The sequence below is a fragment of the Acanthopagrus latus genome, chromosome 20 (genome assembly GCF_904848185.1).
Source record: "Acanthopagrus latus isolate v.2019 chromosome 20, fAcaLat1.1, whole genome shotgun sequence".
NCBI lineage: Eukaryota > Metazoa > Chordata > Actinopteri > Spariformes > Sparidae > Acanthopagrus > Acanthopagrus latus.
Window position 1 is genome coordinate 5,994,696 of NC_051058.1, and position 24,873 is coordinate 6,019,568.

Here is a 24,873-nt window from a genome sequence, read left to right on the forward strand (position 1 = left end):
AAAAATAATCAAGTAAAACACACGGAGGCACTAAAGTGACAACAAGGAGGAAAAAAACACGGGTGTGCAGGTGGGAGAGGTGCAACATGCAGTGCGTCAGTGTGCTGCTGGCAGTGAATCTGTGCTCCTCCTGCCACTGTGACACGAGACAGGTCACCAAAACGTTTCAACAGGAGGAAACAGAAAGCACAACATCATTGCATCTCACAAAAACCTTAAACAGGTCATCCATATAAGGGTCACTGGGCACGAGGCCCGTACAATCTGCATTTCAATTGTAATTAGTATCGATTAACAATAACAAGCCCAAATTGTCTCTGTACATTTGGCTCTGTGTGGATGTGTGTGCTTGTCTCACAGGTTGTAGTTCTGCACCCCTCCAAAGAAATGTGCCACACACATGCAACACACACACATCCACACACACACACACACACACTGTCCACTACCATCCCACTGAGTTTGCATCTTCTCTGGCAGCATTGGAGCTGCTAACATGCTAACAGGCTCATACATGAAGATATATACTTAAAGAAAAGGAAAAGATATTTGAAGTGTAATAATCAGACACTAGAGACTATATTGACAAAGTGTTACTGCTAAGAGAAAAAAAAAACAGCAAACATGTCTGCACACATCTTTGTAAGGCCAGGTACGCTCCATCTATACATCCACCCCATCAAAGTTCAAGCTTCAGTTCCAGCTTTGACAAAAGCTTCCTGATTTCGAATCAGCTACACTCTTTCTTGTTCTCTGATTGTTCCAAGAATACATTGAAGACCAATTTGAGCCTTTTGTGGCTGTGGGACAAAGTATTTCACCCTTTTTAGGAGTCTTTTCATGCAGCGAGGCAGCGAGCGATAACCAGGGGGACTGTACAGTGCACCCAGGCCAGCACCCCATTTTAAACATTTAAAAAAGAGGTCATAGTGCAAGTTCACATCTCAAACAAGCTTAATCTTCTGAAATGTATGGATCAAACACACTTGACTTTTCAACTGAAAACAGACTCACTGTGCTGATTAAAGAGGCACATGTCAAGGTCAGTTAGTCATTCTGAGTGAAGTGTTTTGTGAAGGGTTTTCTATCAGATAGCCAGTGTTTCAAATAAACCAGAACTACTTGTCCTGATACTTGTCCTGTTATAATGCCATTAATATAATCATTTCGACACTAGCAGCAATACAGGCAGTGTTTTATCCAGCCACCTATTAGTTTCTAAGGCTGAAAGCCTTAGTTAGTCCATCTATATTGAAGGATGGAAGAGAGTTGCAAATACTGTGCAGTTAGTTAGGCTGAGTGAATACAGGATTCGATTGTACTGAAAAATGAACACTCAACATTTTTGCCCCTTAAATGACAGATTTGACTTTTTTATTTTCAATAAAAAAAAATAAAAAAAAAACAATTAAACCCTTCTACTTCTTATCAATTTTGCATCAGATATTTTGGAATTTTTTGTTGTTTACTTGAAGGTGCGATATGTAATAACTGGCCACCTGTAGAGTTCATACTCAAAACAAATAGAAGGGAAGCATGTCAGCAGAACAAGCTAGCAGTCCAGACTGGGAAACTGCATGTGTTTACACCAAACCTCCAGGAAGAGCGCCAGACTTTGAAGCTTTCATTGTGGCCAAACTGTGTAGAGGAATTACAAATACATAAGGATATCTTCACACCCAGGAAGTCGAGCGTTTTTGGGTTCAAAATCCCATTGAGCAGCTTTCATAGGAATGAATGGGATTCCACCTCCAACGATGAGTCCAGCTTTAATATACTATCTTTGGTTTTATACCGCTAGCACAGGAGCTTTGGACAGCAGGGGCTAGCTGATTAGCATGCTGACTTCAGTAGATTTCCCTGCATAAACAGTACATATACATCATAATGACAAAACTGTTGCTTCTTCACATTCTGTGGATCATTTTTGATAATGTTCTCAACAGAAATTCACGCAGCAACTATTCATTTATTCTCCGACGTGATCTTTCCGTCTCCCTCGTCCGTCCACTGTTTTCCATCCCCATTAGATCCTCAGCTTCAAATGCCTGATAGAGTGATTTCATGCAAACTATTAAAAGCATAATGAGGGTAACCAGCTGTTTGGAGGGAAGCTGAGCTGTGTCTGTGTCTCTTTAGGGACTGTCCTCCATCCTCTGCTAATGAAGGCATTTGCACACCCACACACACACACACACACACACACCTGAGCGCACATGCACATTCAGGTCACACAGGCACTCCACACAGGATACCTATGAAGACACAGGAACAAACCAAGCACCACACACACACACACACACACACACACACACACACACACACACACACACACACACACACACACACACACACACACACACACACACACACACACACAGACTCCAGATGTGAATGTCTCGGGCCTGCCAGATGGCTATAAAGCCATTCTTATGCTTGATGTGCGAGACACTCACATTTTTATAATGGCCATATTCTGCTCTTAACTCTGCTCCTCATTAATAAAAGGAACATGAGCGAAGTGGCACCAAATGGGGCAGGAGATGGCTGGAAAATCACAGCGCGAGCTGTGGGCAGAGGAGAGACAGGCTGCGATTACAGAGCGAAAGGTCGATTTGGGGAAGGAATGAGCATTAATCCTCACCCTCGTGCTCCTCAGCCCTGTCACTGCCCTTCATTTGTTGCCACTGTGGTGCCCCCTCGCTCACTGTCCTCATCGCTCATCATGTGCTCCCTGCTGTAAGGGCGAACAGACGGGCAGTTTTGTTTTATGGAGAGCTTATGTATTCTGCTGCACAGACTTTCCACGAGGACCATCCTAACTTGTGCAATCCACATTTCTGCTTTATTTACGTGGCCCAGAAAGCATTCGACATGATGTTACACTCATCTCTAAGCACCCACGCAAAATCCAAATCTAGACATCCAAAGAAATATGCTAACCCGCAAATTGTGTCAGGCAACTGTGGTATCAATCAACTCTCCAGAGAGAAATGTTAAAGGGTAAGTGTATGGTTATTCCACCAAGGAGCATCAAACAGCATAGAATTCTGTTCCTCATGAGGAATCAACAGTGATTTCAAGCATCCAGGGATCATTACACCCTCCAGGCAGCCTTCCAATTTAATCCATTGAGTGAAATTAGGGCGTAATCTAAGAACTCCTGAATCTTGTTAACATGCAACAGAGCCATTCCGTTTAATTTTCCGCCTCTTATCCCGGGCAGCGTCATGGTGGCAGAGGTAAGCCCCCGTGTATAATAGAGTTTTTTTCTGGCAGGGTACTTAGGAGAGCTGGCATGCAGCGCTTGTATGATGGAAAGAAAAATACTGCACGTGGGTTTTGATTGACATTAGTTAGGTAGCTAACATAACACTGTGTTCACAACTTTCTCCTGCCTTTTCTTGGTTACCAGGTCGATGGGCGACAAGTCCCGCTCCATTTAATATATGACTGGCTGCCTTAAAAGAAGTTACAGTGAAAATTCCAGCACCTTTCAAGTACAAGAGCTCTGAAAAAAGACACTGGGTGTGGTGCTTTTTCTCAGGCCGCCACATAAGCTCTATCCTCAACTTAAATAGGACAGTTGTGCTCAGACACAATATCTATGATATACCAAACGACCCTCTCCCGAACATCTTTCCTCTGGATCATTCCCAAATTGAAGTGCAGATGAGATACAAAATGTCTAACACCAGGTCTCCTGCTGTATCAGCCGGACGTGACCAAAACACTGAAGTGGCGGCACTGATGACGAATCTTCGACACAGGCCTTTCAATGCTAAAAGCAGCATCTCTACTTTGAGCTCCCCCCACATGTCTGACCTCTCTACCTTGTCTCTAAAGGTGATGTCAGCCACTATACAGATAAAAATCATTTTTGGCATCTTGTATCCACGATCTCCCTTTCACCGATCCCAAAGACCATCAGTGAGGTTTGAAACGTACATCAGTGGATAAAGTGAAAGCTTCACCTCCAGGTTTAGCTCTCCCCTCACAAACGGTCACCTTACAGCTGGAACCTCATGTCGACATAATGTTCCTATTTATTCCCAATTGTGAAGAAGAACACAAGAAACTTGAACTCATTCATGGTAATAACTATTAATTGATCGAACAATCAATAGCTGCACTAAGACAAGAGCTAACAGCAGTGAGGTGAGATCAGAGAAGTGATGAAAGATGAAAAGAGAAGGAGATGGACGGGGATGTCCAACCGGGGTTGTTCTTACCCGGATATTGTCGAAGGAGGCCTTGTTGGTGACGTCATAGAGAAGGAGGAGAGCTGAGGAGAGAGAAGAAAACAGACACATTTAAAAAGCTGTTCAAACAAACCCATCTTATGCTTTTTAATGCTCTGTAATTCAGTCTTTCATCACTGCCCTTGTTTTTCACAAACAGCCAACCTGTGCATCCATTTCCTCTCAGTCAATAGCTTTTGATCTAATGACAGAGTTGTGTATTATCATTTTTTTTAGGCTGAACATCAAGGTAGTCTAAACAGTACATACAGCTGCGAAACAACACTAATGAATGAAGATGCTTTCATACAGCTGTTACACAAATAATCAGGTTTGTTACATATGGTATTGGGACTGTGACGTCGATCCCTCTCCATTAAGCCAAAATGGGTTGATTAAAAAAAAAAATAATTTGTTTTGTCTTTCATTTCTCCTGCTTCTGTATAAGCAAAGTTTCAAAAGTATCACAGATTCACACATTCAAACACAGCTTTAGCATTTCACTTCGATAACACTGCCACTGTCAAAGTTTAAGTTTAGTTACTTTTACAGATGACGTCTTTGTCCTTATCAAAACCTGCAGCCTACATACCCAATACAATGTCTGCTGGAGATTCTGATGTTTGAGACTAAAAACAGCTAATGTGGCCTCCAGCTGATTTGTTTTAGTGCTGTAATATGTCTTTGGGATGAGGCTAGAGTATAGAACTCCTCCCTAATTGCACCCTGTCTCCTGCCAACAGTCAGCGTCGGTTTCTCTGAACTATCATCATGACTTTTTCCTGAACTTAAACAGCTAAAAATCCAAATCAGCTTTCAAATGGACCCTGTGGCAAGCTTGTTTTGACAACTGCTGTTTCCGAGGTCGAGAATGATACTTCAATCTTAGTTTCCAAGCTAACATGGATAAGAAGTCTTTAAAGTGCTCGGAGCAAAGAAACGTGTTGAATTTGGAACACAGCGGCACATAGACGAAGGTACATACAATATGTTAAAATACATAAAACACAGTGTTTCCCATTAATTACATAGTCTGTTATCCCGTCACAGCTTCATAATGATCCCAACACATTTTTTTAAGACAATATCAATCATTTTTCTAGTCCATCAGTCGAGGTTTATTTACAACTCTGGACTAAATCAAGATGGAAACTATGGCACTATGTATACATCTATATTTTTTGTCTCCATAACTACATTTGGCAGGGTCCACCAAATATAAACAAAGTACAGTAAGAAATTGTGTTGTCCTTTAAGGTCAGTTTGTTTATGCAGTGATGCAAATGAAGAGAGTTTAGTTTAAGTACATATATAAAAAAAAATAAATAAATCATGATCAAGATCAAGATCTTTCTCTTCTGATAAAAAGTTCTTCCGCAAAACTACATAGTGCACCTTTAAAATGTGTGAAGTTTTCTTACAGGAGAGCACGCCCCCGGACCCACCCAGATGGTCCAAGGCCCACCCACCACAGTCTCACAAAATCCTATGTGAAACACAGAATTAGCAGCCTGATTACATCTTTATCTCCACCCAAGTTAGCTCGGCGCTAAACCGGTAGTTAGCTGACTCGGTCGGCGGAAGTCTCGAGTGCGCATGCTCAATGGCACTCCAGCTGGACAGCCACCGCCACAATTAAAGTCTGAATCTGGGGGAATACACTGATTAATTTATAAAGAGGCAAAAAAAGAATGCTAAGTCATTGTTCACTCCGACCATCAATCATAAAACAAAGATAAAACACTAGCCCTAACAAACAACCCATTTTGCCATATAGATCCGCTGAGCTTCGATTTCCAGATCCTGTTGCACAGGCAAAGTCATTTGAACCACAGCTTCTGGAGGTTTTTGGGAACCAGGGATATCTTAAATAACCAATGGCTCTATCCCAAATCCTGGCCTCTCTTTTGTGGCATCAGTGGCTGGATGTCAGTTTATGAAAATCACTCAAATGCTTGTCAGTTCGTGTCAGGAGTTGTTGCCAGTGCCTGAAGAACAAGAGCTTTTGAGAGGAGGAGAAAATCATATGGACAAAACTTCTTAAAAGTCTTCCCACTGTTAGGCAAAGTGCTGAGGTGTAGCATTTACCGTTGCATTAGTAATACACCTGACTACATTACCACGCATGTGAATTCTAATTGCCTCCAAACGCGCCATTCTTCCACACAGGATAATATCACCTCAGGTGTTTTCTTGCACAAACAGGAGGGTGTGCGTAATAAGCCTTGTCAGACAGAAAAACTCATTACACCTACGAGGGCAATTGCAGCTCATTTTCTCAGCTGGATCAACCTTCACTTGGAAGAATTAGCTGCAGCTAATTACCACCGCAGCACCTCTCCTCCTCCTACTGCATGTAATCCCTCCAGCTATCTCTTCTTTTACTTACATTTCAATCCATCCTCATTTCTACACTCCCCCCTCCCCCACCCCCACCCCACCCCATCCCTACATGTCCCTCCACCCCTCAGCTGCGGCTTCATTTTCACAAATCCACTTCGGATTAAGTCCCCTGGTTGTTTATTCCAGCCTGACAAGTCCGTGAAGGGTGTTTAATGAGTTGTAATCACCGTGAGCGTGGTCTGACTCCGCCACACAAAGAAAAAAACACGGAGAGGTGGGAGAGAGAGAGAGAGGATGGAGGTGTAAAGAAAAAAAAGAGACAGAAGGAGGGAGAGATATCACCTGCCCCGCAAGTTAATTTCCTTCTGCGTGGCTCCTGTGTTTATCAGCTGCCAGAAGAGAGGAGTAAACCACAAGGAGTTTCTTTCCTTCACCCTCCCCTAATCCAATTACAGCACAAGACGGACGAAGCCGGAGAACTTTCCTCACAGTTGCAGAGTTTTATTAGCGCGGGCAGTTACATTGTAGTTGCCAAACTGAATAAACAGACAAGAGTAACAACTTTGAGACAGACTTAGCAACCCTACTAAAACAATGTGGGAATTGGAAGGTCCCTGGTTTGATTCCCCAGCTCCCCTGGCTGCATGTCTACATATCCTTGAGCAAGAAACTAAAACCCAAATTGTTGCTGTGTTCATGTATCATGTGGCCTCACTAGACTTCCACCGGGCGAGTGGCTAGCATCTGGTTTAGCCCTCCGCTAACCTGAATGGGAATACAACAATTTAATGGCGGGGCTTAAGTCACAGCATACGAGTCATTTATGAAGTTTATCCAGTGTTTTACATACACCTATTTCTCAATGTAAACTCACTGGAAAGTCTTTTTGGACTGGTGTACATCATGTGACGTTGTATTACATGGTTTGGCCACTAGATCAAGTAGCTCGAAGAGGTTTCTGGGGGTTTGGTTCAAACAAAGCATGGTCTGACCACGTTCAAAGACAAAGGTAGATCTGAATGGCCACTAAAAAGCTATCATCTGCCATCAAGCAGAATGGTTCTATCAAATATTCATTAAAATGAAGACAACAGTGCACAGGCCCCTCCTCGAAGGCATTCATGGTTTTGTACTGGCAGAAGTCGTCGAGTTAATAATGGACAAGCTTCATTTCCTGCCTATTTACCAGGTCTGTTGAAGTCTGAAGCTTCACAACTGTCAGACTGTCCGAATGGGAATGCTACAGGAATTGTTGCATGCAGCCTGATAGAATCCTCTGTAACATTACCCTGACACTGTTGAGTGATCCAGCAGTACTTCATTAAAAACCTTCTGACATCCCATACTTACTACAAGCTTTCAGAAAATGCTCAAGTTATTGAAATGCCCATAGATGAATAACACACAGCACTTTCACTCACTGAAGTGAAAGGACCTTAATTTGTATACCTTTCTGCACTCTCTTTACATTTATGTTTTTGCTTGATATGCAGCATTTTCAATAAACAGGACAGTTATTAAATCTTAATGTCAAGTATGTACTTCTGGGGCTAGAGGTCTCAAGAGAGTCATAGCAACAGGTGCCCAAATGAAACGAACCATTACCTTAAATAAAATTAAAATGTATTTGGTTTTAAAACCATAACAGGGCTGTGTTGAGTTGTATTTTTTAGACATTTTAATGCAGATGTTAGTTTTAAAATGACTCTCTGCTCAATATTTTTTTTTAAAAAAAGAACAATAAAAGGCTCAATGCCTGCTCCAAATGCAACTCACCAACACACCATATTATGCTACAGAATATTAAACTAACTGACTTTCTGTGCCACTTCAACCTTGACTATCAAAGTTCATACAGGAAGTCCAGAGCAGGAAGAGACGCAGTTTGATGGAGTGAAGTGATCCATAAAGAGCACAGCCATCCATCATCCCTCAGATGATAATCTGCGTCAATAATCACTGGCTGACCTTGGCTGCTCTCCTTCCCTTGAGTCACATAAACAAGTCATGCATAGCAATTTAAACAGACATTGACCTGTAAGCAGCCATGGGGTATCTTTTGATTGTTGACTTTTAGGTTTTGCAAAATAATGATCCTGAAATCAGATCATCCAATCAACATTTATTTGATAGGGTGACAAAAAAGAGAGACAGGAAACGTGGAAGGAGAGAAGGAGTGATGGTAGGCATGGAGGATCCTGAAAGAAATTACACCTGGAATGGTTTCACCACCAGGGTGCCCCTGTCTCATAAAAAGAAGCGCAGGAAGAAAAGAAGAAAAGCTAAGATTTCAAAACAAATTTGCCTATTAATATAATGACTTCCATTCCTTACTGACACTAAAAGGGGGCACTTAAAGGAATAGTTTTATTTTTTTTATTTTTTTTTTAGGGAAATATGCTCATTTGCTTTAGTTAGATGAGAAAACAGACACCACATATCTGTGACTGTTCACCCCGCTGCCATTTAGCAAAAGATACAAATAATCTGCAGTCATACCACCAGACTACAGAACAGCTTCACTCCCAAGCTGTGAGGCTCAATTCCTCCTCCACTTCACTGCATAAAACAGTGAAAGAAAGTTTTCTTTGTTTCGTTATATCTCTAAAAGGGAACTCATTTTCAATCCACAACAATGTTGGGAGGGATCCTTCAGCAATGCACAATATAAGAAAAATAATGTGTTTTTTGAAAATTAAAGTATGTACATCTATTCTACCGGGAAAGTATGAACCTGAAAATTATCATTATATGAACTCTTTAAGATGGTCACCTGCTGGCTCTGGGTTTATATTTAGCATACAGTGGTATGGAGTTTTTTCAATCCTGTTCCTGACAGCCCTCTGCCCTGCGTGTTTTAGCTGCATGCCAGCTAAATTTGCTCAATGGAACCATGTTTTAGACGTTTCCCTGTCCCAACACATCTGTTTCAAATGATCAGCTTGTCACCAAGCTCTGCTGAAGGCCGATAGCAACCCATTCACTTGAATCAGGTGTTTTAAACCAGGGACACATCTAGAACATGCATCTATTGAGCACATTCAGCTGACAAAAATATAATATATGCAGCTTCTTTCATGTGGCACATCTAAATGGTGGTATTTACACTTAAGTCAAGCCTCTGAGTGCTCTGAGTGGTTCCAGAAGACACTTTTAAAGACTGATTTACATGCATGCACGCTACAAGTCCGGACAGAACATTTCCATCAAATTTCAAATTACATGTAAGCATCAGCAGCCGCCCTTCTGCTCCATTACTTCCTTGAAAATTAAAAGCACCTCTAAGATTACTCCACACTACACTAATGAAAAGCCAGTGTGTGTGTGTGTGTGTGTGTATGTGTGTGAGATATCTGACTGATGAGTTTCACTTTTTTCCTAAAGGCATGTTGCTGCCCCGGGCCTTAATGTTACCGCACGGCCGAATGAGAGCGAGCGTGTGAAATTGCTACCAGCGTCCCCCTCCTTACATCACCTCCGTTATTCCCCTGACAGTTCAAGCAGCAGTTGTCATTTCTACCCCTTCTCCTGGCTAAGCACGGCCGCGCTCCACGCCACGGTCTCCATTCCCCAAAGTGGTGGATCAATCACGACGACAAGCGATTACTAAATTCCCCAGGCGTCGTGGCGGGAGAACCCATTAATATGCTGCGTCGCGCCAGTCATTTCAGCTAAACGTTGAAGAGAAATGAGCAGGTAAAGCATGTGAAATGTGATAGCTGGATCGATATTTGAAGACGAGAGGGTGAGCCGAGGTTTAGATAATAAGTTTGATGGAGAGTATAGGCAGGCAGATACGTCTGCATGTTCACACGCCCCTCCTCTCGGCTCACTTCACAGAGATGTCTAAGAATAAAACCTCAAACGTGTCTCCGACTGACCTTGCACATCTGTTTAATGTGCAGGAAGAAAGGCAGTAATACGTGTGCGTGTGTATGTTTTAGCGGGCACGTGTGTGTGTGTGTGTGTGTGTGTGTGTGTGTGTGTGTGTGTGTGTGTGTGTATAAGAAAAAGACCCGGAGTTTTGATGATGGATCGCACAGCTCAAGGCTCTCCGAGTAGCAGAGCGATACCCTCAACGTTTTGTTTCCAATTGCCGTTTCCCCTCTTCTCCATCCATCTCCTTTCTTCCTTCCTTCCTTCCCTTCCTCTTCCCCTCTGTCTCCTCTATCATTTCTCTCACCCCTTCAAACTTTCTCCCCCCAGCTATTGATCATCGCTCCCTCTGCAGCTGTCCGTCCTGTTTCACCCTCACAAGCTGCCCGTGATGGAGGCTTACAGTTGCTCATTAGTGATGAAAGCGGAGACACGGGAAGACAGAATAGAGGGAATAAAAAATGACAAAGGCAGGGTGGGGTGAGCGGGAACATAATGCGGTGATGACATTGGTTTTATACGCAATCAACGTTGTGTCTGCGGGTCCAACACTTGTTTTCTGCGTTCCTGCGATCTGTTTGTCGTAGCTCAACTCAGCTATGTTGGTGGCATTTTGACACTGTGAGTCAAGGACAAGTTGATCACTAACAACAGAAAACTAAATGTTATTCCATAAGGACCTTAGTTATTATTGAAGGTTATACATCGATAATATGGATCTTACAAAACAGTGACTGACTGGTGAGTAGCTATGTTCGACAGAGCGCTACTCATTCCATGTGAAGAACCCGGAGTCAGCACCATCGGCAATTTTTTAAACGCACATCATGTACTTTCTGCCACTAAAGGTCTTTCAATTAAAACAACACAAAAGGGGTAAGTAGCGCGGGATCATGGGAGTTGTTGTCTTGTGCCTGACCCTTTGTGAAAACAACCACCAGTGCAAGGTCATGTTTTGTAATGTTCGCCAACTTCCTTCCCCAACTCTCTGACCCTGACTTGGAAGGTACAGCGACAGATCAATTAAACAATTGTACTATAACCTTAAGAAATGTCAAGGAAATGAGAAATTCATTAGACAATCATTACATCACGCTAAGGCCATTATAGGAATATTTTACAGAAATACCAAGAAAACATAGATGTGGGATGCAGCAGTAGGTCACCTGGTAGAGATCACACACCGTGAACCAAAAGGTCCTTACCACAGCGGCCGTGGTTCGATTTAAATGTAGGCCTTTTCTCTCTCCTGCCTTTCCTGTCTGTCATAGCCTGTCAGCCTGTCACTATCCAAAATAAGGCGAAAGGCACAAAAGAAACAGAAAAGACAAACCATGCACCATCGTGAATTTGACATTTTGTGGTTTTTACGAGAGCTGGGCCCTTGACAACGGTTGTCAAGAGCCCCGCAAGATCTGACAACATGTGCGAGCACGCCAAATGGCCATAACTGTCACCCATTCCATTCCAGCTGGCGATCCTGGTTGTATGTCGTGCCCCTCTCTTTAACCCCCAGAAAAATGAATAAGAAATGCCTTGCAAATTTGTCTAAAAGCCACATCATTAATCATTGGTCATATTGCCAGAAAAGTTGCTGTTTGGCCCTGGATTGGAAAGCACAACACTGACTAGTAGTTCACTTCAACATGACTGCTAATGCTACTTTGGATGCAAAACACAAACATATTTTGGACCTCAGCTTTCATCTGACCTATGGGTGGGTTTTCTTAGTAGCCTCACAGAGCTTCTGGCATGACCATAGATTCTTAGATTGTTTGTTTTCCACTTCCACTACACACATCAGTTACTGTCTAATATAACTAGTAATAAACGCACATTTTCAAACAAAGCATTAACATAATAACCGCAGTGGGTCGTTTCTCAGTCACAATGCCCCCCAACCCCCACAGGTAACAAAGAGAAGGCGATGAAGGCCGTTACGGAGAAATGAAGCCGCCAAAGCACCTCATTCTGAACAATAGAGCCCGAACAACCCCTTTTAATCACAAACCGCCATTTGGAGCAGTCATCTGTAATGCAGCCATTACCTGCGCCATGAAATCTATTAACTCCGCGGCTCAGTTTCTTTAAAATTCATCACATTGGCTCGTTTTCTGCGATAAGGTAATAGGAAAGGACATCAGAGGTATTTCACATCGAGCCGGAATGTCTGTCATTTGCAAATGTGACATCTGCGTTACACAGTGACTGATCACGCCGAGTTAATGGGAGTGACGGAGCGTTTTCTCAGGGATAGTGATTCCTTTTGGAATACAGGAATTTCACACCTCTGCTCGGTAAGGAGTCCATGCAGCGTCTCTCTTCCGCCACCTGAGCACTCTTGAAAACCTTGACCCCCGCTTTTCTTTAATTCCTCTGTTCTCGTTACAGTGCGCTGCCTTCTACTGAGGAACGATGCCACTTCATTACAGCGCGAGCTTCTTTTGAAAGCACTATCATGGTTTCGCTCTACCCTTTTATTCACCCTGCTCTCTTTCCCTGCATAAGTTGAATCGTACCTCCTGCCATTTGTCTGCACAGTGCTTCCAGCCTTAACCAACGTGGAGAGTTGAAGGCTGGTTGCATATTCGAACCCGTCTGACTGCTTTCCTGCTCTGGATCTTGTGTTTCCTGTCTTGATTCAATGGATCGAGTTTATGTGACATAATATCTCTCCATCTTCCACCCTCTTCCGCTCATGCCTGCATCAGGTTTATAACTCTCGCTATCCCTTCTCTTATTTTACATCTCGGTCCCTCTCCTTCCTGTCCACCCCGCTCGCGCTCCTCGTCTCCCCCACAAAGCCTGCTTTCCACTTTTACGAACGCCCCGTGGTTTCGCTCCATGTGGTGGAAATGACAAACTGTCAGTTCCACTGAGGGAAAGAAGGAGGGGAGGAGTCTGTGGCTTGTCTGGACTCAGCTGGACCTTGCACAGCGCCCTGTGCACCAGATGGGCCTGGCAGATTGCACGGGGCTCGCCTCAACCACCAGCTCATTTGCGCCGATTGCCTGGATCTTCTTGCTTTCTCATTAAAAGCTTAATGGCGGCCAAGATTGGGGTCAAAGCTGAATAAAAGACACATCAATAGCTGTCCAGGGGCAAATAATCACTTTAAACCAAAGATGCATTAAATGGCCAAATACCCACAAAACTAATCTGGCACTTCCAGCAGTGTCAGCTGTTTTTCGTCTTAGACACGCACTAGAAAATGTTAGCATGCTAAAGTTAATATTCAACTAAAACTGTGCCTTAGTACAGTCAAGCTTAACAAAGCAAAGTTTGGTTTGCAACTTTCGTCCTATTTTGATCGTTTTGCCCATCATTTCTATCAGTTATGATATCCACACACAATAACTGCAGAGCTCTGGAAACACAGTGGCATCGCTACATCAAAGTCCAGCAGGCCAAGAAGCATATCAGCAGACAGACAATCTGACAAGTTGTTAAACAAGACCAATTTATCTTGAGCATTTTTTGGAGGCATGTCAGCACCCCTCGCGATGTACAAAATGAACAGGAAAACTATTTGTGCACACAACCATTCGACTTCTTCCCGCAAGTCCTCTGCATTCCCACGCTTTGACAACTTACAGGTTGAGCGCAATGGCAATATCGCTCAGAGGAATGACGGCCAAAACCTCAATGATTTTTATTTCGTCTCCATCTAGGGTGCCAAGCTTTCAGCGCTGCGATGTCTTTTCTTACACACTCTCTGAATCAGTGAGCACTGAGTGATGCTGAGTATACATCAGCCCCCAACAGAGAGCAACAGCCCACAAGACAGACTTTTATTCACAAGAAGCAACAATCGATTATGACTCATTTGTTGTACAATCATCTATTTCAGCTTAAGGAGTGACATAACCGGCAGTCAGGACATGTTCCTGTTTCTCTGACAAGCTGATGGCCGGCCGTTCACTTGACATTTTCATCAAAACTTGTGGACGCCGTTCAATTCAGCACCTTATGTGCCTAAATCTTTTTCCTAACTCATAGCAGATGGCAGTTGAGCTGTGTGGTGGCAGCAAACTTTGGCTGCGGAGACGAGATCCAAAGAAATATCTGCAAACGAGAGCAGAGCATATGTGCTTTGCTAATGTTTCATGTAGGGATGAAAAGCATAACAGACACTAGCAAGCAAAATATTAGCCTACATAATTAGTGATTCTCAACTGTGTGGATGTATACCATGGTTTGGCTGCAGGCAGAAACTTATGGAACTTAAACTGTCTGTTCTCTTCTCTCAATTTGCAATCAAACTTGCCATTTCAGGCTCTGACCAACAGAACACATGACCCGCAGTTTTTAATAAAAACCTTGTATTGAGATACTAATTTGAAGACCATGAGATTGTATCACTAGCTAGCTAGTGTTGTTTTAAAACATAGCATAAACTCTTTTCTTTGTATCTTTATAATATAACATTAACTTACTGGCTAAAAGATAAGATGAAGGCCTCAATGAGCAGAGTGGACAAGTTTGTGGACATACGTCACTACTTCGGTCCAGACTGAAATATCTAAAAAGCTACTTGATGGATTATCTTTAAAAAATTTTTACAGAATGTCAGTGGTCACAAACACAAATTTTGATAAAGCTTTTCTCCAAAATGGATCTGCCGACTCACAAAAAAATAAAAATGTCCATTAGTTTGCAAAGAATTGACAGCTTTCATGACAGCTGCATTCGGGTTGCTTCCTCTCCCCTGGTCCTGCCCGTCAGACTGAACGAGCTTTATTTAAAAGTCAGTAACAGACGGACAACTCAGAGGAGCTGGTCTGAAGCTCCCCGGGTGCCTTGTTAAAGATCAGCGAGGGCAAACCGTTGCAATCAGAATAACGGTGGGCAACGGGCCATCCACAAATACACACAGACACACACACACACACACACACACACAGACACTTCGTCCAAATATACTTTCATGAACTCAGAAAGAAGGAAAAAAAGCACAATTGTAGTCACAGATAACGTGAACATTCATGTGATTTGTGCTCACGCATTTAAAAACACATTTACACACAAGCACACACTCACACATAAAGATATACGACAGGACCGCATACACAACAAACACACATTACGATGCTGTCTGGTGTGCCGCTGAACAGAACACTGCCTGTGCAGCAGTGTGTGTTCCAAAACACCTGCTCCTTCAGCTTGGCCTGAGGCATACTGCTGTCTGTACTCGCTGGGGTTTTTCAAGGTATAACTACTGCACACACTCAGGAACACACACAGGGGGGAACAGCTCATGGCTGTCCCACCACCCGCTGTGTGAGAGGCAGGCTCATTTTCCCACCCAGTGGTTAGCCTCTCGCATAAGGGAACCTGCACATCACAGAGCCTGCGGCGAATGCTTTCACAGACACACTCTCTCAGACACACACACACACACACGTACCAGTCTATCAAATCAGCTGCAACTTGAGTTTTTATTTTTTCTTTTCCAACAGGAAACAGGGCTCAGCGGGGAGACTGCTGCTGTCAGTCACACATTTGTAGAAAAACAAGGGCAACAAAATGTCAGTCAGAAAATTTTGTTTGTGTCAGGAGGAGACAAAAAAAGGTAAAGGGAATAAATGTCAGTCACAATCAAACAGGCTCACACTGACAAACACAGAGGAGTCCTACCGTTAGCGTCGCGGTAGTAGGCATGTGTGACACTCCGGAAACGCTCCTGTCCAGCAGTGTCCCAGATCTGCAAAAAGGAGGAACATCAACATCATCACCATCAGGTAGCATAATATTTAGCCAACATGTTCTCATGCGATGGCATATAAACAGCAAAGCCACTTTCAAGAGCACTGCATGTGTAACATCATGCATTTTCAGCTGTTTGCTTGTCATCTTGTGGCATTAACAAAGATGTGGTCACAGTTTGTTTAGGTTTAGGCATATAATTTTGCTTTACTTTACTAGCATTACGTATATGACATAACTTACATCATGTACAGAACACAAGTTAAATACGTCTAGTTAAGGACCACCAGTGGGTCAAGATACGTCTGTTTTACATTTGTTTCAAATGTCGTGATATTCTTTTATTACAATTGATAATATCATATGACTCTCTGAATGAATTTCAGAATTTAGTATTTGGTATTTCCCTCTTTGCTTCAATGGCAGCATGCGCTCGACCTGGGAAGGACTCCACAAGACTTATATTATCCCGGCATGATTTGACAGTGTTCCATAAAGTCTCTTCTCCTGACACAGAATGCTTGGCTTTCTCATTATTCAAGTGCCTCCATAAATGTTCAATGGGGTTGTGGAGGAAAGTCTATGATAGTCAGGACTGCTTGGTCTTCTTTCGCCCTGAGGTGGAGCCAATTACGTGTAGCTGTCCAACTCCAGAGGAGGCAAAACACTCCCAGACCTGAATATTGCCACTATCATGTTTCACTGTAGGTTTGAAACTCTGCGATATGTCCTGTTTAACTCATTGCATACACCCTTCTGTTACTGCCATAAATCTCTAACTTGCATTCATCATTAAATCAGACATTTTTTTCCAGTCATCCACTGTGAAATTCTGGTATTTCTCAAGCATTTGGCCTTGTTTTATCTCCTGAGAAATGGTTTAGAATCTGTTACTTCCTCTGACACCACTACGAGACAGCCTTCTGTTGACAGGACTGTTTCTCGGGGAACTAAGCTTGATGTATTGGTCATTTTGGGTTTGCCTGATTGTACTGTGGATACAACTAATCCGGTTCCTGTAAATAACTTAATAGTTCCCCCATAGAAACCTTGAGTCTAGCCATGAATTGATGCTGAGACAGCCCCTCTTTGATGTCCACTCAGACCTCCGCCAAACCTGTGATGTCAGGGAAGATTTTTTAGCACTCTCACATCATTTGATAGAAAGAAATTTGATCCAAGATCATTCTAACTATCATCCTTCTATCAGACACCTAATGCATTCTCTTCAAAGTTGTGTAATGTGTAATTACCTTGTAGACATCAGGTGTACATCGGTCTGATGTTTGTTGAAATGGGAGCAGCGCTTCCAAGCCATCATGACATAATGTTCTAATTAAACCATTTTGTGTTAGAGTTCTCAAGTAGTTAAAAAGTGTGTCTATGTCTGCAAGTTTCATTAAACCCCTTCCAGGGAAATCACTGGAAATATCACGTTTGACAGATAGACTGATGGATGAACACAGATCCATTAAAGATGAGAACTATGATGGGAGAGAACGTGAGTGTTGTGTAATTGAGGTGGAAAACTCATCAGACAGTATCTAATGCTGCTCTTGAACGCCGCGGATTCATCAGCGCCTCTGTCTGCCCCTCGCCGATAACTTCCAGGCCCGATAATCTGATGGAAAGTCGGCTATTCCCTTTAGTGTCTTCAGTCAGGCAGAGCAGCAGGCTAATTGACTGATAGAGATTAACTAAGGCCTCATTAAGTCATCGTTTGGGCTCCCTCGCCCTCCCACAGCAGGCGATGAAGATGTATGGGAGGTATTTTCACCATGGGAAACCGTTGCTGGTGATTTGTACGGAACACGGACGCAAACTCGCCCTGATGAAAATGAGAGCAGGCGCTCTGTTTAAATAGACTAAAAGATTATAGCTGGATCGGTGTTGTAATTCTTACCTGGAGCTTCACCTTCACAGCGTCGATGCTCATTACTTTATTCTGAAAGACAAAAGAAAAACATAATGGCCAGTGTTAAAAAAGTTTAAAAAAAAACTCAAGAAATCAATAGACACTTCACACAAGCGTGTAAAAACAGCTATACAAAACATTACAGAGGCATCAGAACCAGACTAAATGATGCTTTCGAGGGCTGCCAGGGAAATGGGATGCTCTTTCTCAGAGGAATACCTTTGGCAGAGCGATTTCCAACGGCACAGAGACGTGTTATGGTCGGCTTTTTGTGACCACAGCTGATGTAACAAGGGCTTGGCCTCTGCCGCGAGACTTGTCTTTCATCACTGAGATGTTGTCAGCACACTGTACTACCTCCTGTGCTGATGTACGCACACACACACACACACACACACACACACACACACACACACACACACCTTTTGTCACGATGAAAACATTTGTTTCAGGGAGTTGCATCATAAACCGACACCGTGGCTGCCAAGCAATTTAACATAACGCACACGCACAAACACAGAGTAAGGAGGAATAGCTTTTCAATACCTCTGTGATATCTTTTCATGAGGAAAATACTTGGTTGTAGGGATCCTCAGAATGACACCAAGGTAATGGCCACCAGTAGCAGTAGCTCATGCATTATATTTTCTTTCCAACTATTCTAGAAGATGGAGAGAAGATCTAATTTTGCCATCTATCATTACAGGGGTTGAGACAAAAATTGGCAAACAAGATGGATGAGTACACCACCTCAGTCAGGACCCAGTGGGAATATCAGGAGACCCTGTCTAATGTGTTTCGCCGAGATAAAGCCAGAGATGCATTAAGGAGGCAGGTTTCCAACTGTTGTAGGCACAAACTTGCTCTTTCTCTGCATTCTGAACATGTTTTGTTATCCTGTTGTGAGATGCGAACTGCTCAGCATACATCACTGCCCATCAGAGGCTTGCTGGGATGCCACTGCTGTGTTTGATGATCATCCCTAGGCGCTTCATACATTTGCCCCATCCTGACAATCATCAAGTATCTTCCCTCTTGGGACAAAGTATAACAGGATGGTGGAATATCCGAATGCAGATGCTTTGGTTGCATGCACTCTGGTGTTCCCCAGTTGTTTAGACCAGCAATTTGCTATTCAGTAACCTGCTTTCTGTCTCTGTGGGGCAAAATACAAAGACAGAGAGAGCTCTCGAGCTGCATGAGCAGAATCAGTTGAGGGTTTTTTTTTTTCTGTTGCAGAGGATAAAGTCAGCTCATACAGTGAGTCAATGAGATATTTTATTTTAGCTGATGGCTTCAAGAGAGGAAAATTTTGAAATTGACAATTAAACCTGAAATTTTCAGGCTGATATCCTTTGATTTGAACATTTAAAACAAGTCGAATGTATCCTGGCAGCTTGATATACTACTGTCAGATACTGTTCCCCCTCTGTTCAAAATGAGAGAAGGCTCAAGCATCTTTCAAATTCATACTCCTGACTTCCTTACCCACAACAGATAAGTCATGTGATTTTCAGGCTGATATCATTCAATTTGACCGTTTAAAACAGGGGGAACGCATCCTGACAGCTTGGAATACTACTGCCAGATACTGTTCCCCCTGTTCAAAATGAAAGGAGGCTCACACATCTTTCAAATTCATTGACCATTCACTAACCACTTCCCCAAGCAGTGATTGTCCAATCCTAGCATAACTGTACTGGCTTTGGCTATCTCCATTCAGTATGTTGAAGCAGTGTCCATTAGGCTCTAGTAAGCCAACAACCATAATAATTTAGAAGTGCCTTCATTCTTGCCTTGATAAAATGAAAACACAAAAATTAAAGTGTGAAGAATGGATTGCAAAATGTCTTTATTGACTTGAATAAAACTGGTTTACATGGTGAATTATCTTCATTTACCCACCTACAACTCTAATTCCAAACCTGACGGGGAGCTTATTCTAAATGTACGATGTCAGCAAGATGTTTCAAACGAGCTGGGTCAGGGGCGAGAAAAGACAGAGAAAGTTAGGGAATGCTCGAAAAACAGCTGTTTGAGACAACGGGTAAATAGGTTAATTGGTAACAGGTGATAGTATTATGATTGGGTATGAAAAGGCCAGCCGTGAAAGGTTCAGTGTTTCAAAAGCAAAGATGAGGTGAGGCGTACTACTTTGTAGTTAAATGCCATCTGGAACAATTCGTAAAACAGTTGTCGGTAACCACAGTTCATTTGCAAATGATAACATTCTAACAGTCTTTATTGACATCTTACAAAGTGTCCCAAACTTTTTGGAATCTGATCTGCCATTATCTTAAAATAAGGTTAAGGAATATGCTTTAAAGAAATCAATGTTCACGACTAGTCCATCCACTGGAAAGCATCTCCCTACTGTGTAGAACTGGAACAGCTGCAGCCAGTGCTACCCGAGATAGTGTTTCATTTCCCGGACACCTGTAAGTCTTATCTCGTGTAATGTAAGAGTAAAAACACATTTTCTGAAAATGAGCAGTTGGAACGTTGGCTGGGAGTGGGAACTGTGCCACCATGATTGCTGTAAACTGCATATGTGCCATGCGACAATGGAAAGCTTAGCAGGAAGGGAGACAGTAAGGCAAGCAGGGATTAGTGAACAGCCAGTTTTGCTACAAAATTGAGAATCTATGATGAGAACAGCCATCTAGGTACTTGTCAACATGCTGATCAATAGCCCAGCTACTATTGGATGTTTGTGTACATTTTAAGGCCAAGCAAGACCTGAGCAAGGGATGAAAAGGGCGACCAAGTCCTTCTCCTTCAGTGAAGATGAAAAGAAACCAGTACAGCAAGAAGGATGACTATGACGGGAAGAAAATAGCAGACCTACAGATCATTTGGGTTTCATTAAAGCAGGAAAGGAGCCAGCAGCTGAAAACATCAGATCTGTTGCCCCAGCCTCAACAGCAGAGAAATTGAAGTTATGATTGCTTTTCACTCATAGATAGAAAAAAAAGGAAAGTCTTTTTCAGGCAGCATATCCAGTCTCTCATACGCAGCTTACCACAAGTTGATAGATCAAACAGCAAGGAGACCTCCCCAGTAATGAAAGAAACCTCCAGAATATACTGTGAAGTGGTCAAAAGCCATATCAATGTATACACACATAACATGAATTAGTTTTTGTTGGTGAAGTGGAATGGAGCGAGAGACAAATTACAGGCTGGAGCGACACTGCAGGCAGCCAGTTCCACAAGTGGCTCCTACGAGTGCAAATAAAGCCTCACCTTTCCCATCAGCCAAAACCTTCAATAAGGGAGGTGAATGACATCGATCATCTTGTTACAATGCAGTGGTCTGCTGGAAAACCTTGAGTCCTGGAATTCATGATGTATGCGACTTGACACACAACACCCGCCTGCATATTGTTGCAGACCAAGTTGACCCTATGATGGCGAAGATACCCCCTGGCAGAACAGTACGCCCTTCCACGCCACAAAAGAAATTGCCGACTGATAACCCCTGAACAACTACTGAGCCACAAAAGTGCGTAGCGATAACCTGAGAAACATGACAAAGAGCTCATGGTGTTGACCTGGCCTCCCAATCAGATTAAGTACTGGAACAAGTCCGATCCAGGGAGGTCCTCCCACAGGACACAGAGCATCCGCTGTTAACACCACAAGACACCTTCAGGGGCGGGCCTCCATAGACTGGACTTGCTCTGGCACGTCCATATCACATCACATGGATGCTTAATTGGATTGGGATCTGGGGAGTTTTTGAAGCCGGGTCGGTGCATTGTGCTCTTTGTTACGCTCCTCAGGCCATTCCTGAGCAGTCTTTACAGTATGGCAGGTTGCATTGTCCTGCTGGGGGGAAACTGCCATCTGACCTCTATTGCCATGAGCGATTGTACTTGGTCTCCAACAGTTTTTGCGTTGGCCGTGTGTATCAAGTGGCATCCATATCAATGCCAGAACTCAGGATTACCAAGCAGAACATTTCGTTTTAAGAAGATGATCAATACTCCACTTAAATATTCACTCCACTGATCAGTGGCTTCAATGTATATCTGATCACTGTATTTCGTCACTCTGCTTAATGCTGCATTATCTGCCTCGAGTTTCCTTAGGTCTACATACATTTTTTTTTTTTTTTTGCCTTGGAGTTAAACTGTAGATTCAAAGGCTGGGTTGTTGAGTGTGAAGCCTTGAGCATTGGCTCATTCTTTCCTTCATTTTTAATGCATTTCATGCATATTGCATGCGATGTTGTGAGTTATTGTTAAGTTTACCTTGGAAATAGGAAACGCTTAACATCTTTTAAGCCTCATTTGCTGCATTTTTACTGTGGTAGACAGAAAAACACAACTGCCAAAGGGCAGGAACAAACAACGAGGTTCATGCCCACCATTGCTTGGGAGACTGAGATGATGACTTGTGCTGTTTTCTGGAGGGTTACAGATCATCACATACATTAACAATGGAAGGAACATCCCTGCAGGGAACTACATTCATTGAAAAGGAAGGAAGGACCCTTCAATTCCTCCCGGTGCCAGTTGTATAAAGAGCAGCCGTACTCAAAAACCAGCATCAAAAGTAAGTGTTAAAGTTACAATGCATGATCCATGTTTTATTTTTCTAAAAGTTTAAGTCTAAGTTCAAACAGAAAACGGCCCTGTGTGGGGGAAAAAAACAAAAACAAAAAAAAAAAACGGCTGACAACCATGACACCTCAACAGAACTTAAGATCTGTGTCACACTACGCATACATTTTTATTGGGGTAGTTAGTATGGCCCAGGTTTAAAAATTCAATTTCAAAATATTTAATTGTAATAAACTAGAAATAGCTGCCTGTTACTATGGCTAACAGAAATACAGGAACCTGGAGTTGGATAAAAATTCATACCAGGTGGATTGTACAGGTGCAGCCATTCCAAATCCATTTGCTGCTGCACTTCAGCTCCACCACCAAGGGGAAGTGTTAGAACTCTATTCAAAATGTCCAGGCACAGATGTTTCAGGGTTTTCAACGATTATAAGTTACCAGTAATGGCTAATGGAGTCACTGAAGGTTTGCTCGAATGTGCAGTTTTAACTGGTGGAGCTGAAACGACTGTGTTCCTGTCTGATATTGAAGCTGGAGTGTCTGAGCAACACTGTGTTACTAATGTTTTACTTCACACTGGAGTAAAGATGTTAGCAGCACTGCGTGTAGGCTGGGTGTTTACATAAGTGTGAGTCCATGCACAGCACCATCCTGCAAAGCGTTTCAGCTCTGATGTGAAGTCAATCAGATGTCTGATGAACAGAGGTAGATATGTGAAGGAGGTTTTATGAATAAATTCATGACTTACAGAAAGCGTGGTTCTGACCATGGACAGCTGTATTTCTATTCAGCTGAAACTAGGCAGATTATAGTTTCTGTTTTAGACAGAGCACTGCCTTCTTTGTTGTCTTCCAACCATTTTTGTAAAATGTTATAATAGGCAGCCTGTAAATGAAGTTGAGTTGACTTGTCCATGTCTTGTGCAACTTGTTTTGAGCTCAGTGACACGTACGAGTGAATGTCATCGTTTGCCATCATTTTCCAACATGAAATCTACAGCTTTATTTGACTGACTGCAATGTCTGTCAGGGCCATTGTTAAACTGGGTTTGAATTAATGTATGTACACGGGTTCTTGGGTTTCTTCTTTATATCAAACAAAAACTTTATACACAAGTCCTGAAAGCCTAAACCATTTTTAGAATTTAAGCAATAAAAAATATATTGAAGTTCAAACAATTGTGGCATGTGATTGCAATGTGCTCTGCCTCTGCTTATTCAAATATCAAACAAAATATGTTGGGCCAGCGTTTGTCATGCGTCTCAGTATAAAATCAGTCCTCAAGGCCAGAACATTGCAGAGTAGAAGCCCGTTATGTAAGCATGTAAAAGAAAAAAGAAAAAAGAAAGCCTTTTTGCATTTTTCCACTTTTTGTGGAATGCAAAGAAAAAACATCTGTGATCCTCTCAAGCCCACAGCTACAGGGAAACAGCAGCTTTGCAATGCTGATTGATGACTGAATGTCATTCCAGACAATTTCACCAGTAATTCAATCTTGGATTGCTCCAAACGCAACTCATATAATCACAGACGCATTCATTAGCAAATTAATTAATTCATTACAAATCAGCAGCTGAATATTGATACATGTATTTAACATTGCAGAGCAAAAACATTTGAGTCTTATTTATATAGTGACATGCATCTAGGCATGGGAGTTTCTGGTCACGTGTGTCCGGACTGAAATTTCTCGACAAATATCCAATGGTTTTATGTTTTTTACCAGACATTCGTTGTCCTCTGAGGATGACTCAGACAGACTTTAGTGATGCCCTGACTTTTCCTATGGACCCATCATGAGGTCAAAATGCAAGATGCAACATTCCTGTGAGGGATACCAGGATTAACTTGGTTGAGTCAAACGCATGTTTTCATGAATTGCTTTCCATATTTTCGTTGTAACCTTCAATCTACATAACATATAATCATGAGATTACAGCTACTTAATAACTCAGTACCCTATATGTTATTTGCCTACACACATATAGCCTGCACAAATTAAAGGTCCCATATTGTAGACAGTGAGATGTCCTGCCTATTTGATTATAAGCAAGACTAGTGCTATACAAATGATGTGAAAGTCTCAAATTCTGTATTTGGAAGTGTATCTGTTGTGGGATTATGTTAGGTGGTGACTGCTCAGGCCTGTAAGAGCTGACCAATCAGAGCAGACTGGGCTTTTGGGGAGGGGTGCCTGAAAGACACAGAAGCCGCAGTAATGG

The 24,873-nt window shown here is 42.5% G+C and overlaps 1 protein-coding gene across 3 annotated transcripts in view; it reads right to left on the reverse strand.

The window, feature by feature from the left end:
* The window catches only part of LOC119010000 (ras-related protein Rab-26), a 95,398-nt gene that overhangs the window by 30,351 nt on the left and 40,174 nt on the right, over window positions 1-24,873 (reverse strand). For all 3 annotated transcript variants that reach the window (XM_037081801.1, XM_037081803.1, XM_037081802.1), the window contains exons 4-6: window positions 18,070-18,111; window positions 16,098-16,164; window positions 4,233-4,285 (exon numbers count right to left, since the gene is read on the reverse strand). In XM_037081801.1, coding sequence (XP_036937696.1) covers window positions 4,233-4,285; window positions 16,098-16,164; window positions 18,070-18,111 — 162 coding nt within the window. The remainder of the gene's footprint in view (window positions 1-4,232; window positions 4,286-16,097; window positions 16,165-18,069; window positions 18,112-24,873) is intronic.